General features: G+C 36.4%; 2 protein-coding genes and 1 pseudogene across 2 annotated transcripts; all 3 read right to left on the reverse strand.

Moving 5' to 3' along the window:
• Nucleotides 1-1,904: 1,904 nt before the first annotated feature.
• LOC113166111 (dispanin subfamily A member 2b-like) lies at nt 1,905-3,384 on the reverse strand. Its single transcript, XM_026366074.2, has 2 exons — nt 3,082-3,384; nt 1,905-2,531 (listed from the first exon to the last, which is right to left on the reverse strand). Exons 1-2 carry the CDS (start codon nt 3,295-3,297, stop codon nt 2,337-2,339), a joined length of 411 nt encoding a protein of 136 aa, XP_026221859.1. The 5' UTR covers nt 3,298-3,384; the 3' UTR covers nt 1,905-2,336.
• Nucleotides 3,385-5,896: 2,512 nt separating this feature from the next.
• Nucleotides 5,897-8,386, reverse strand: LOC113165709 (annotated as a pseudogene).
• Nucleotides 8,387-9,266: 880 nt separating this feature from the next.
• LOC113166101 (pulmonary surfactant-associated protein D-like) lies at nt 9,267-13,553 on the reverse strand. The gene is made up of 4 exons (XM_026366064.1): nt 13,515-13,553; nt 12,818-13,241; nt 10,667-10,723; nt 9,267-10,150 (listed from the first exon to the last, which is right to left on the reverse strand). The coding sequence occupies exons 2-4, from the start codon at nt 13,224-13,226 to the stop codon at nt 9,768-9,770; spliced, it is 849 nt and encodes a 282-aa protein (XP_026221849.1). The 5' UTR covers nt 13,227-13,241; nt 13,515-13,553; the 3' UTR covers nt 9,267-9,767.
• Between the last annotated feature and the right edge of the window lie 1,250 nt (nt 13,554-14,803).

Raw genomic sequence — 14,803 nt, forward strand, 5'->3', positions numbered from 1 at the left:
TAGAGGCTGCCATCCCTTAAAAGATTGATTGAAGATTGAAAAGAGAAAATGCTATTACAGTGTTACTTAATGAGCTAAGAAAATAACTCTACAGGCTACTGCTCTTACTACAGACCAGTCTGCTGTCTCTATCAGTTTGGTGCCAGTTATTTGCAACCATAGTATATTATTTTGTTCTGCTGGCCTCTGGTGGAATTTAGTTGACAGGAGAGTTGTGCCTAGAAATGAATCAGAAATAGCAGAAGAGAAAAATGACACCTGAAGGAAAAGGAAATACCCTTTAGGGAATATGTCTGTTTTAAACACCCCTGTACTGTAGCTTTGATGTTGTTTTCAGGAGCCAGAGGACCTTCTGAGCCTGGTCCATACACATATCTTTCAAATTCCAATTTTGTAACATAACATTTTGATATCTCAAACCTGTGTTACCCTGATGACAAATTATTTTCTAAAATTAAAAAGATCAAAAATTGTAAACATGTAAACCTGGCATGATGAAGGTTACATTTTTTCAGGCAAAGACGGGTGATACTTTACCACTTTGTGCCAAATCATGTGATAGAATTGTTCAAAAAGAACATTTCTTAATGCAACATTGCAAAATGGAGGTCTTTCATCATCTGCAGTAATCTGATGAGAAGTCTCTGGTTGTAAAGGCCTGACACTGTTAACTTTCAAGTTCTGAAAGTTCTGCATTCTAACCACTTCTGACTTTGTGCCAGGGACAATTGATAATCATGAACAGTTAATGACATTATTACTTTTGTAGCACCTGCATTAACGTATACAAAAGCTCTTATTTTGGAGATGTTTATATGGATCATTTTACTGAGAGATGGCTACAGGTATTTAATCAACTCCAAGGAAATAATTCTACAAACAGCTGGAAGCAAAACTTCAGTGGAAAACACGGATTACACATGGAATAAGTAGGTGTTAGTTGAGTGTCCCTTTATACTCTACTCTGTTTTAATTATAGTCAAAATGACTTATGCACATTTCAGTTTGTAATGGATGTCATGGTGTGTAGTGAGAGCAGTTGAAGCCTCACCTGAATTGTTACCATCCTGGTAACATAAAATGATAGAAAAACACACTTTAGGTCAGGTTTAGTTTTTGTTAAGTTTATTATTTTAAGATTAAATTCATCTAAAATAAGTTTTATCATCTTCATTTATGCTTTTTTGTTTTTAGGAACAAAGTTGCACAGCCTCCAGTTTCAAGCTATTGCTTTTTTTTCTCGGCTTAGATCTTCATATCACATATTTAGAAAACTAGAAAAAGTAACCAAGTCTTGCTTAAAAGCATTTTATGACTTTGCATGTGTGTCAGGATTTACCAAAGAAAGCTCAACTAATCTGCTGCTGACACAAGTGCAAGATTAATGAGACAGAAAACATGTTGTAGGAGCAATTTTATAGCCTGACAAATTCGCCACTAAAGCATTCACATGTTCTGGTATGTTGAAAGATAAAGTTGAAAATAGAATTCTCTCTTCGTTCTGTTAAAGAGGGCAAAGAGCAAAACATGATAGTTGAAAATCATAGGAGTGGATGAGAGCAGCCAGTCCAAGGAAGCAGGGGTTGATGTCGACAATCCGGCAGATGGACCAGATGATGTGGTCTTGTGGGGGGACTTAAATGTCTCACTTAGTGTTAACTTCCTTTGACGTTACTTTCAGGGTTAGAACGTCTGTTCTTTTCCACCATTTTGCCTCTATCTCATAGTAAAGGTCAATGTGGAAAGACAGGAAATGTGAGAAAGGAGAAAGAGGTTTATCACATTCAAGTCCCTTGGTCAGAAATGTAATCTCCAGCATTTTAATGACACAGTAGCCACTGGACCACTGGAAGGCCCAAAGTAAGTTTCTAAAAACAGTAGTGTCCCTTAAGACCAGTTTTAAAAGAAAAACTAATGTAGGATTGGCATTTGATTTATTGATTTTATTTTCTCAAACAAAGTTCTATACAGTGTGTGGTAACTCAGTGAACATGTAACACTGTAGTTGTAGAAATTATTGCCAAAAGCCATAAGCACAAAATTTCAAGAAATGGTTTCAGAAGAAGAATAACAAAAATGAATATTAGATTGAATAATTGAATTAATTTTTCATCAAATGGAACTTACAAAGACACTGGTAACATAGGTGATGTGAATTTAATTGGTTTGATGTCAGACAGCAGTGAAGAGAACATAGGTGAGCCCTATAGGACTTTTATAACATTAATATTATATATTTCACTTGTTGATGAGGTAAAATGATGCCAAGAGCAAAAAGCAGAGAAGAACAAGTATCACCACGCAAAGCAGCAGGCAACTTCAATGTTAGTTTACATTTACCCCCTGTAGCCATGGTGGTGTCTATATCTGTATATCTCATTGTAGGCGGTAACAGACACAACAGTAACTGTAATAATCGTTATAGTAACCACGATGGAAAACACAATTGTTGCCGCGATATTAAGATGCAGTGCTGTGGAGCCGTAGTGTCGGGCACCCTCCAGGTCTCCAGCCGTCTTCCGGTCTCTGGACTGGAAAGACAAGTGAACATCTCACAATTTTAAGCCAAAATATCTTAGACATTTTTGTTTTTTGTATTTCTATTCAGTTATATCAATATAGAAATCTAGCATTTAGTACACAACTAAAAGATGATTTTGAAAATATCAGCAAAATCTGAACTTTGTGTTGTTAAATAAATGCTGTTTTGCTAGTAGTTCTTATTGCTTCTATAGATTTTGTTCTTTTTTAATCCAAATTTACACAAATTCTTAACTGAGAAATACTATATATATATATATATATATATATATATATATATGTTCAGAGACGGGATCCCAAAGCACTGGGAAAACAGTGGAGCAAAAGCTGAACTTGGACCAACTGACATGCCAATTATTAGTCCTGTCAGTCATCTAATAAAGTATGAAACACTTTTCTAATAGTTAATATTGCTGAAATACATTTGTTTGTTTTTATTAAATTTAATCAATTATTTTATTATTTTTAGAATATAGGGATAAAAGCAGATTGGTACTTAAATGATTTAACTGACCAGCAACCCAGCAATTCTTAACTTGCCTTGATAGAAAAGATAAGTGCTGCCAGTCCAAGGCAGAAAGGGTTTGAGTAGACGAAACAGCAGAGGGACCAGATGATGTGGTCCTTTGGTGGCTCCGTGTTGACGTTCACAACAGTATACTGAGTCATTGTTGGTCCTCCAGGCTGTGCAGGAGCCCGATCATACCTCTCCATCTGCAATGGCACAGACTCGGCGGGGAGTTGTGGAGAATTCATAGCTGTCGTCTCAACCAAGTTTGGAGTGGAGAAAGGTGTGAAATGGAGAAGAAGTTTTAACTCAGACTTTTAATTTTATGCAATGACTCGGCTGAACCTCAAAATGCAGATCTGCTTCTCTTATCTATGAAAACGTGTGCAGAAAAACAAGAACTCAGGAAGTTCTGTGTACCAAGACAAGTGTTGGGAAATTAATAGTTATATTTGGAAGCAGCATCACTCAAAGATAGTACCCCAGTTAGCTGGTACTGTAGTATGCTGAACTTACTGCTGAACTAGTTAGGTTGTTTTTAAAAATAAGTGTGCATGGCCACACTGGTGTCTCTTATTTGCTTTAAGATATTTCGCCCCGTGATGTCACAATGTAGCATTTATGTATGTATTTATTTAATATCTTGGTTAATTATATCATGGCTGCTTTTATGTGTTATTTTGTCTGTTATCAGAATGAGTATGTGTTAATGGTGAGTCCCTTTATACACTGCACACTCAAATGTAGAACCAAGTCAGGAAGGTTGTACAGGAAAGTTTTGTGATTTGACTATATAGGCTTCTCATAGCCATGCAAATGATCTTTTGTCAAAATTGTTCTAAAATGTGGAGAACGAGTGATTTTTAGATATTGTCCTGTGTGAAGAAAGTCTGTTTAATCTATGGCCTATATTTTTTATGAAGAAGTGGCTTAGACGCACAACACCAGACTAGAGAAACATAATTTAAAGATGTGAATACTTTTAGAAAAGCATTATGAGGAAGATCAACCAAAAGTAAAAAAAATAGTCAGGTGATTTCCTGTTCTTAATATTAGCCTGTAAGTCATCTGTACAGTGAAAATACTGCAAAAACCTGTGAAAAAAAAAAATCCTCCTGGTGCAAACACAATTTATCTGTAACCAAATCAGACATGTTTCAAGGACACAATTTTTTAATTAATAATTAATTATATGTTCCCTCAAATTCTTGCCAAGAAGAAATCTGACATGCACATAACATCTGGCATCAAAATACCATCAGGATATAGGAATTTGCTTCATTAAAGTCTTTAACATCATCAATTGTGCCATGGACATACAAGACCAAGCCACAGCAAAGATTAAAGCTATTATCTGATCCACTGTAAATAAAGCACATTTGGTCTCATATAGTATTTGTTCTTCTGTGATGCCTAAAAGTTGTAGAGCATTTTTGTTTAATACCTATTACTTAGTCTTGATAATGTTAAGTATTGTTAGATGGGAATAATGGAAGTTAACAAATTTCAAATGTAATATTGTGCAAAGCATAGGTCACGTTAGCGTTTAAGTATGTTATTCAATATTACATTTTTTATTATCAGTATTTCATAAGTACTCCACATAATTGGCTGAACTGCATGAACTGTGGTTGTTCAAGAGTGCTACAAGTGCATGAGGAGTGGCTGATTAGTGCCACCTCATGGCTTTGATTGATAGTGACTTCAACACTGAAATATAGACCTACCAACAGCTCTAAAACTATCAAACTAACATATTTAACTTATGTATTTATTGAATACACACACAAACACAAATATGTAAGATCAATAGTTTAATGTGAGTTATATGAAATATTTACTGTACGTGATGAACAGCCAAGTATAATAACTGCTCAGCATCATAGAGGCTTGTCATCACACAGTAGTCGTCACATTTGACAGCATGGTGCTTACCTAACCATGCTTGAATAATTCTATCATGTTTTCATCGGTGCATCAAAGTTCTACCTTTTTCTTTGTAAAAGGTTGTATCAACAAATTACAGGACTGTATTACATGGATCAGATATGGAAACAATCTCTGATTTACTAGCAACAATTGGAGACACAAATGCTGATAGCTTTTTTTTTATCTGTGATCACTATTTGTCCAGAAGAAGTCCTTATTCATTTACTCACAGGCACATGCAGAGTGCATAGTGTATAATTAAGAAGCAGACTAGAGGTTTAAGTTAATGTTTAGCAGAGAATCGAATTTCTGTAATGGTCATATTGTTTTTTTATATTTTCATAAATGACTACAAATTACTATTGAACAAAACACTGGTTGTTTAATGGGAACCACCAACCTGTAAAGTCTTGTTTTTTGTGTGCTTATTAATGGTATTACCTGTCCTTGTAGAAACCCGGCTTTGGCACAGTTTGCACTGTACGGCTAATTGTTGGACTTCAATTATCCAGAGTATCTTCATACTACTGAATTTCTCAGACTCAGGCTGATACTGCAGTCTGTGCTGTGCAGGTCAACCTAACCTGAAGTGGCTGTAACATGTCCAGCTTTTATCATTGGCTGTTTCTTGTCAAAATATGGATGAAATGCGCCTAAAAGTTCTATTGAAGAAATCTTGTTTTACAATTAGATATCTTTATCGTTTTATCACCCAGCCTTAAGTGAAATTGAACATAACATATTGATAGTTTTTTAGGGAAACAGTACTCAAATATGTCTTAGAAAAATATGTAGAGTGAAACTACACACACACTGATGAATACAAAGTGAATAATGCATAAGTATGACTCAGTTAAAGACAGTTATACAATCTTTATCCCAACATCAGGTTTAGGACACTTGACAAGGGAAACCGCTCTATGTCTGACAAATGATAGACGCATTCACAGAACATTCATGTGTCACCTCCCACATGCCATTTTCTAATAGCAAGGTGCAGCCTGTATTCTGGATCGACATGTCTAAAGCTCAGTGGTTTGCTTTTCATGTCAGCCTTAAAATCCCCCTCTGCTTTATTATGGTTGACATTGATCCAGGCCCTTTTTCACATCTTTATCAAACACTTGAGTCAATACAGTGTTCTCCTCTTCGTTCTGTGGCAAAGCCAGCTCTAGGCCTTGTTGGGAGCAGAACTCGACAGCCTTTGAGAAACTGCCTTCTTTCTTGTAGGACACAAAATATCTCTGACCAACCCTCCTGACAAAGTCGTAGCTTATAACTGGAAAAAAAGAAAACGTGTAGAAAATCAGAATTACATTTGAAACACATTTTTTTCCATAATCCTAGAACTCTGTTGTTGTAGAGCGTATTCCTTCCTCTAAAAGTAAAATATCATAAGGCTTCATTCATCAATATCCTAAGTTCATTCTTAACTTTGTTTTTAAGAGAAGTCGTCTGAAAAATTTACACCAAATTCATAACGTGTTCTTAAACCGCAGATTTGTTTGTACCTTCATTGTTTAATTGATAAATTAAAATAATAATTGTGTTATACAGTAGTTGTTTCTATATAGTGTAGTTAAATACCCTGCCAGTACACATAAAAGGACTGTGTACATAAACAAGACTCTCACAGAGAAATTGAAAGGAAAGTTGAAGATGGTGGCACGTAATTGGAAGAAAAACTTCAGTAATTCTGAAGCAGATGTGCCACTGCAGAGAGTGAACAGAAAATGAGCTTCATATACTATGATAGTGTTAGTAGTTGATTTAAATTACAAAAAAAAAAAACACTAAGATGCTATTATGGTTTTGGTGAACGCTGTATTTAAGAACAGAGCACAACTATTGATGTTAAAAGAAATGCTTGCTTACCAAGGTCTAATTTAGCGATGGTCAGCTTTAAGGTTTCAAGTTCCCGACTAATAGAACCTGTGGGATCCAAAACTACAATAAATCAGAATACCCCATCCATTTTCAGGTTCAGATCTTTTATTATCCTCTTTTCACTTCCATTCTCAACTAGAAGAATTTTAACAACTTTTCTTACTCTTTCCCTTAAAAGTCTAATGAGTTGAATCACATCTCATAAGGTGGAACACTAAATCTGCAAACAAAAGCATTACAAAGGTGTTCATCTCTTGTGCAGGTTAAACCCTTTGTCTAGCAAGTAGTGTTGAATATCCCAATGCAGCATAAAAGTTACACTTCTCTCTGCATTATAAGTAGTAATATGTAAATGACATAGAGAGTTACTCAATTCATTCAGTGATGTACGTTTATCATTCAAACATTATTTACCTCCTTTACACATTAGAACAGATCCAGGTAGTCCAGTAGGTCCACGAGGTCCAGGAAATCCACGATATCCAGGAGAACCTTCTACTCCTGAGCAGCAGTTAAAAATAAATTAACAAATATTAATAAACCAGTAGTAGCTAAGTAAAAGCCCAGAAACACCTTAATTTATAATAATGTATTGAACAATGCAAATTAATTTAGATTCAGTTTATTCATACAGCGCCAAATCACAACAGAAGTAATCTCCAGGCACTTTACATTTAAATAAGTCACTGTTCACCAAAACAAAGACTAGTCAAGTCAGTTGATCTACAATTGACTTTTTTTTTTTTTTTTTTTTCGTTTTTTCATGGGTTGTTTTGAGATACCCAATGTGTGAGCCACACAGAAGAAACTGGCTTAAATTGGATCTATCTTATTAATGGATTAACTGCTTTAGTCATCAGATCGTCAGATTTCAGCTGTATTATCATTTTTAGTACTAGAAAAACACACTTTAGGTCAGGTTTAGTTTTTGTTAAGTTTATTATTTTAAGATTAAATTCATCTAAAATAAGTTTTATCACCTTCATTTATGCTTTTGTGTTTTTAGGAACAAAGTTGCACAGCCTCCAGTTTCAAGTTATTGCTTTTTTTTCTCGGCTTAGATCTTCATATCACATATTTAGAAAACTAGAAAAAGTAACCAAGTCTTGCTTAAAAGCATTTTATGACTTTGCAAGTGTGTCAGGATTTACCAAAGAAAGCTCAACTAATCTGCTGCTGACACAAGTGCAAGATTAATGAGACAGAAAACATGTTGTAAGTGCAATTTTATAGCCTGACAAATTCGCCACTAAAGCATTCACATGTTCTGGTATGTTGAAAGATAAAGTTGAAATTAGAATTCTCTCTTCGTTCTGTTAAAGAAGGCAAAGAGCAAAACATGATAGTTGAAAATCATAGGAGTGGATGAGAGCAGCCAGTCCAAGGAAGCAGGGGTTGATGTCGACAATCAAGCAGATGGACCAGATGATGTGGTCTTGTGGGGGGACTTAAATGTCTCACTTAATGTTATCTTCCTTTGACGTTACTTTCAGGGTTAGAACGTCTGTTCTTTTCCACCATTTTGCCTCTATCTCATAGTAAAGGTCAATGTGGAAAGACAGGAAATGTGAGAAAGGAGAAAGAGGTTTATCACATTCAAGTCCCTTGGTCAGAAATGTAATCTCCAGCATTTTGATGACACAGTATCCACTGGACCACTGGAAGGCCCAAAGTAAGTTTCTAAAAACAGTAGTGTCCCTTAAGACCAGTTTTAAAAGAAAAACTAATGTAGGATTGGCATTTGATTTATTGATTTTATTTTCTCAAACAAAGTTCTATACAGTGTGTGGTAACTCAGTGAACATGTAACACTGTAGTTGTAGAAATGATTGCCAAAAGCCATAAGCACAAAATTTCAAGAAATGGTTTCAGAAGAAGAATAACAAAAATGAATATTAGATTGAATAAATTTTTCATCAAATGGAAATTACAAAGACACTGGTAACATAGGTGATGTGAATTGAATTGGTTTGATGTCAGACAGCAGTGAAGAGAACATAGGTGAGCCCTATAGGACTTTTATAACATTAATATTATGTATTTCACTTGTTGATGAGGTAAAATGATGCCAAGAGCAAAAAGCACAAGTATCACCACTTAAAGCAGCAGTCAACTTCAATGTTAGTTTACATTTACCCCCTGTAGCCGTAGTGGCTACAGGGGGTACATCTATATCTGTATCTCTCATTGTAGGCGGTAACAGCGCATTAACTGTAATAATAATTATGAGGACCGGGATGGAAAACACAATTGTTGCCGCAATATTAAGATGGAGTGCTGTGGAGCCGTAGTGTCGGGCACCCTGCAGGTCTCCAGCCGTCTTCCGGTCACTGGACTGGAAAGACAAGTGTACATCTCACAATTTTAAGCCAAAATATCTTAGACATTTTTGTTTTTTTTAGTTATATCAATATAGCAATCTAGCATTTAGTACACAACTAAAAGATGATTTTGAAAATATCAGCAAAATCTCAACTTTGTGTTGTTAAATAAATGCTGTTTTGCTAGTAGTTCTTATTGCTTCTATAGAGTTAGTTCTTTTTGAGTCAAATTTACACAAATTCTTAACACAGTACACATATATGCACACATATAGCAAAAGCTAATTTTGGACCAATTGACATGCCAATTATTAGTTCTGTCAGTCATCTAATAAAGTATGAAACACTTTTCTAATAGTTAATATTGCTGAAATTTATTTGTTTGTTTTTATTAAACTTAAGCAATTTAAAATCTCTGTCCGTTTGCAAAAATACATTATTTCTACCATTTAATTTCTACTAATCTACAGTTAATTCAGTTATGCAGCGCTTATTTAAACAGAAACAAACTTTAGGATCAGGTGTGTGACAAGAGTTTGAGAATCTTTATGGCAATACTTGCATGGCATATAAGGCTTTCTTTATATCTGACAAACTATGAAAGCATTCAGGAAACATTCGCTTGTCAGTTGCCAGACCCCATTTTCTGACAGCATGCTGCAGGCTGTATCCTGGATCGTTGTGTCCGGATGCCCTTCTGCCCATTTGGTAAAGGTCAGAGGTCGGTTATTCATATCGACCTCAAAGTTTCCGTCTGCTTTTTTATTGTTGACGTTGATCCAGACTGTTTTGTAAACATCCCCAAACACTTCAGTTAGTTTCTTGTTCTCCTCCTCATTCTGGGGTAGAGCCAGCTCTAATCCTTGTTGTGAACAGAACTCAACGGCCTTGGAGAAGGAGTCTCTCTTCTTATAGGACACAAAGTATTTCTGACCAACTTTCCTGACAAAGTCATAGTTTATAGCTGAAAAGGAGAAGACATTGTTGTTCAAGATGCTTGACTCTTTTTATATTTTATTTGAAATTCTTTTTGTTCAGTAAAATATCATTCTTAATCACTTTATTTGGCTCATGATCACGCTAGGTGAGCAGTGTACATTTACGTGACTGTGCACTTATCATCACACAGTGTGTGGATTCTTCTTTACATTATTAATTATTAAGCAGACTCAGCTTCTTGTCGTGTATGTGCTAAAACACATCATTAGGATGGATGTACTGTAATTCTGATGATTTTTAAGTATTTTACAAGTTCAGACATTATTTTCTGTTGTGGAAGAACAACTAAATTCAGCTTGTGAGTCATTAAATACGCTTCTAGCATATACAGTAGTTTTTACATACACACTTTTTTGAGTATACCTGTATTTTGAAATTTCACTTTCCATAAATGCTTGAGTCAGTTGGTGTAGATATGTGTAAATACAATGTGTGCACATCACAACAATGACTGAATGTAGTTTTTGAAAGGGACACTTACCCAGCTCAAATTTAGAAATTCTGTCTGTTATGGCGCTGGCGTCTGGCCTATGGGAACCTAAACCAAACAGACAACATTCAGTTACCAGACAGGAAACAAACTATAGTTCCTGTTTTTGTACATCAGGTATCTGCAGATTTTAAAAGTTTAAATTTCTTTTTTCAGTCTGACTGAGTCTAGGGTGGTGTGAATTAGCCTTCTGTATATTCGGCCTGAACAGGCTGCCCCCTGCTCTCCAAGCTAGAACATGCACTATTAAAATAAATGAAAGGTTAATGCAGTTTTTGAGGTCATGAGGTTATGAGGTCCAGGCATCTGTAGTTACAGATGTATCAGAAGGCAGTGAGTAACAGAAAGCAGGACTATATAACAGCAAAGGTGGGTACAGTGACAGAGGAACAATACTATGCAAAATAGTGTGCAAAATTGTTTTGTAAATATACACTCACTGTCCACTTTATTAGGTACACCTTACAAGTACTGGGTTGGACCCATTTTGCCTTCAGAACTGCCTTAATCCTTCGTAGCATAGATTCAACAAGTTACTGGAAACATTCCTTAGAAATTTTGGTCCATATTATCATGATAGCATCACACAGATGCTGCAGATTTGTCGGCTGCACATCCTTAATGTGAATCTTTTGAGTACAGTGAACTCATTGTCATGTTCAAGAAACCAGTCTGAGATGATTTGCACTTTATGACATGAGTGTTTTCCTGCTGGAAGCAGCCATCAGAAGATGGGTACACTGTGGTCATAAAGGGATGGACATGGTCAGAAACAATACTCAGGTAGGCTGTGGCGTTGACGCAATGCTCAATTGGTACTAATGCGCCCAAAGTGTGACAAGAAAATATCCCCCACACTGCGGCTGCAGTACACTCGTTCATCAGTTATCGGTCACAGTTCAGGCTGCGGCAGCAGTAAACTCATTTATGGTTCACCGTTCAGTGTTCACAGCTCAGCAGTACACTCGTTAGTGCTTTCATGTTGTTGACGCCAAATTCTGACCCTACCATCCAAATGTCGCAGCAGAAATCTAGACTTAGATCTAGATCAGACCAGGCAACATTTTTCCAATCTTCTATTGTCCAATTATGGTGAGCCTGTGCGAATTGTAGCTTCTAGTTTCCTGTTCTTAGCTGACAGGAGTGGCACCCGGTGTGGTCTTCTGCTGCTGTAGCCCATCTGCCTCAAGGTTTGACGTGTTGTGCGTTCATAGATGCTCTTTTGCATACCTCGGTTGTGATATTTGAGTTACTGTTGCCTTTTTATCAGCTCGAACTGGTCTGGCCATTCTCCTCTGACCTCTGGCATCAAGAAGGCATTTGTGCCCACAGAACTGCCGCTCCCTGGATATTTTCTCTTTTTCAGACCATTCTTTGTAAACCCTAGAGATGCGTTGTGCGTGAACATTCCAGTAGTTTAGCAGTTCTCAATCTGATGCTTGGTTGGAACTGCAGCAGATCGTCTTGACCATGTCTACATGCCTAAATGCATTGAGTTGCTGCCATGTGATGGCTGATTAGAAATTTTTGTTAACGAGCAGTTGGACAGGTGTACCTAATAAAGTGGCTAGAGTGTATATTACCTTATCTACATATTTCCTTACAATATCCAGATGGTCCGGGTGGTCCAGGAATTCCTGGTGCACCTGGATATCCTGTATGGCAGGAAAAATACCCTGAAATGTCTGTTTTCAAAGCTTTTGGGACTTGATTACAGAGACACTCAGTCCTCTCTGGTTGTTCAAAAGTGTTACAGAGTGAAACTGCTGCTGTATTGTATTGAATTTTTAATTTATTTTAATCAAATTTTAGTACTTGTGTTTTCTTAATTTATTTTCTCTTAGTTTTAGATAAAACCTAGACAAAATTTTATTGAAAACTAAATTGCAAATACGTTGGCATTTCACCACACATAGGCTATACTTGGGTATATTTTGCCACATGTTTGTTTTTTATTTTGTTTGTTTTTTGTCTGTGAGAACAGCGCCATCTTTAATCAATTAAAATAGGAAATGTTCCCCAGCACTCTGATGTACCCATAGATAACTTGTCTGTTGCTTAAAAGGTAAAATAGCAGATGATATCAGCTGGCACTGAAGTTAATTACATGATGGTAGAACAAACTGTGATGTCAACACCCACCTGGTCGTCCTGGTGGACCTTCTTGACCTGGTCGACCTGGTGGACCTTGTTCACCTGGTGGACCTAGTCGACCTTGTTCACCTGGTCGACCTGGTGGACCCGGTCGACCTGGTGGACCTTGTTGACCAATATCTCCTTTCTGACCTGGAAAACCAGGAGAACCTTGAGCTCCAGGGACACCTGGGAAACCACGATCTCCTTTAACACCAGGAGGACCTGTCGGCCCAGGTTGTCCTCTGGGACCTGGAGGACCTGGAATTCCAAGGAGACCAAAATCTCCATAAACCCCGGGAAGACCTGGAAGACCTGGTAATCCAGAATCTCTTTTGGAACCAGTACGACCTTGAAGTTGACTGTAGCCATTAGGAGCCATCAGGCAGAGTGTTAAGACTAAAGGTAACAGCATCATCTTCTCAGTTAAAAGCTGAAATGTGAATGAAATATAATGAATACATTTCTTAGTCGTGGATTCAATCAGAAATAGTCCAGGTAATAACATTCACAAATTCACTCTGTAGTTCAAAATAACCCTATGTCCCCAGTAGTTTCTGGCTTCTTAAAAAGCGAGTAGATTATATATTTTACATGATTATATTTAAACAAACTAAATTTGATAATCCTCTACTTTTTGGCTTTTGAGATTATTACAAAATCACAGAATCTAGTAACAGAAAGTAAAAAACAATAAAGAACTCACAGTATAGACTTCTTGTGTGTTCACTGTTTTCTACCCAGAGTAAACAACAAATGCGAACTCTCATTAGGGCTGTGAACAAAAAGACAACCCTCCCTCTTTCTCAACCAATGCTGACCATCAGTTGTTGAATGGAGGGGTTTCATTCAAGGGGTTTGTTAAAGGGGCCAGGAACATTACTCAACACGTGCATTACATACTGGTCCAAACATGTAGTCTTTTGAAGAAAGAGGGCATCATGTCAGGTCAGTGATAATGTTCTCCAAGTTTTTAATAGTTCCTTTGAGGATCTTTTATTCCATATCTGGTATTTGATATCCCATTTCACACATCCAGCATGGAATGATACTATCATTAATTCTGTACTTTGTTTCTGCCAAGTGTAAGTCCAATATTGACTCACCCATGCTAGCTCTTTTTTTGCTTTTTCTGATGTGGTCCTTGTGTCCTGTATGGCAGGAGAAATACACTGAAATGTCTGTTTTCAAAGCTTTTGGAACTTGATTGCATCAAATTTCTGTTATGATCTTATTGTTTTTTTATCTTCATAAATGACTACAAATTACTAATGCACAGAAAAAAAATGTAATAGCTCAAGATCAATGAGTTGAAATTGTGATATCACTTCTGCGTGACATGAATTGTTATCCATGTTTTACTCAAAATCGTCATCTTAACAGAAAAATTGATTAATTGACATTTTGCACTGCTGTATGTTTGTTGTGTGTATATAGTTGTGTAGTATGAAGCAAGTAAATATCTTAGTCAATTTAGGGCTGGGTTATATGGAAAATGTTTCGATTACAATATTTTCATATCCATAAATAAATATCTTGGTATAAGTTAAATCACCATTTCTGTCAAGCTTAAAGCTTAGCTTTTACTCCTAAGTGAGATGTAAAGAGACTTAAGTGGGCCTTTTTGACTGTGCTTACCTGCATCATTTCATTTACAATTAAGTAGACTGTAACATTTGTGATAGAACTGTGTCTCTTAGTTTTTCTTGTTGTAAGACATGCCACTTAAAAGTGAACAATATCAGGTCTGTTGTTGTTCTGTTGGTGTCACAATGAAATACCTAATGAAATTAGGTATTTATGGGCATTATTTAGTGAACATGAATGCCATTCACATTTAAACATTTAATAGACTAAACAGTTCCAGGAGGACCTGGAAAGCCACGTTCTCCTCTGGGACCTTGAATCTGATTGTGGTTAATAGGAGCCATCAGGCAGAAACAAAAAAGTAACACCATCATCTTCTCAGCTCTAAAATGTGAATGAAATATAATT

The sequence above is a fragment of the Anabas testudineus genome, chromosome 6, assembly GCF_900324465.2.
Source record: "Anabas testudineus chromosome 6, fAnaTes1.2, whole genome shotgun sequence".
NCBI classification, from domain to species: domain Eukaryota; kingdom Metazoa; phylum Chordata; class Actinopteri; order Anabantiformes; family Anabantidae; genus Anabas; species Anabas testudineus.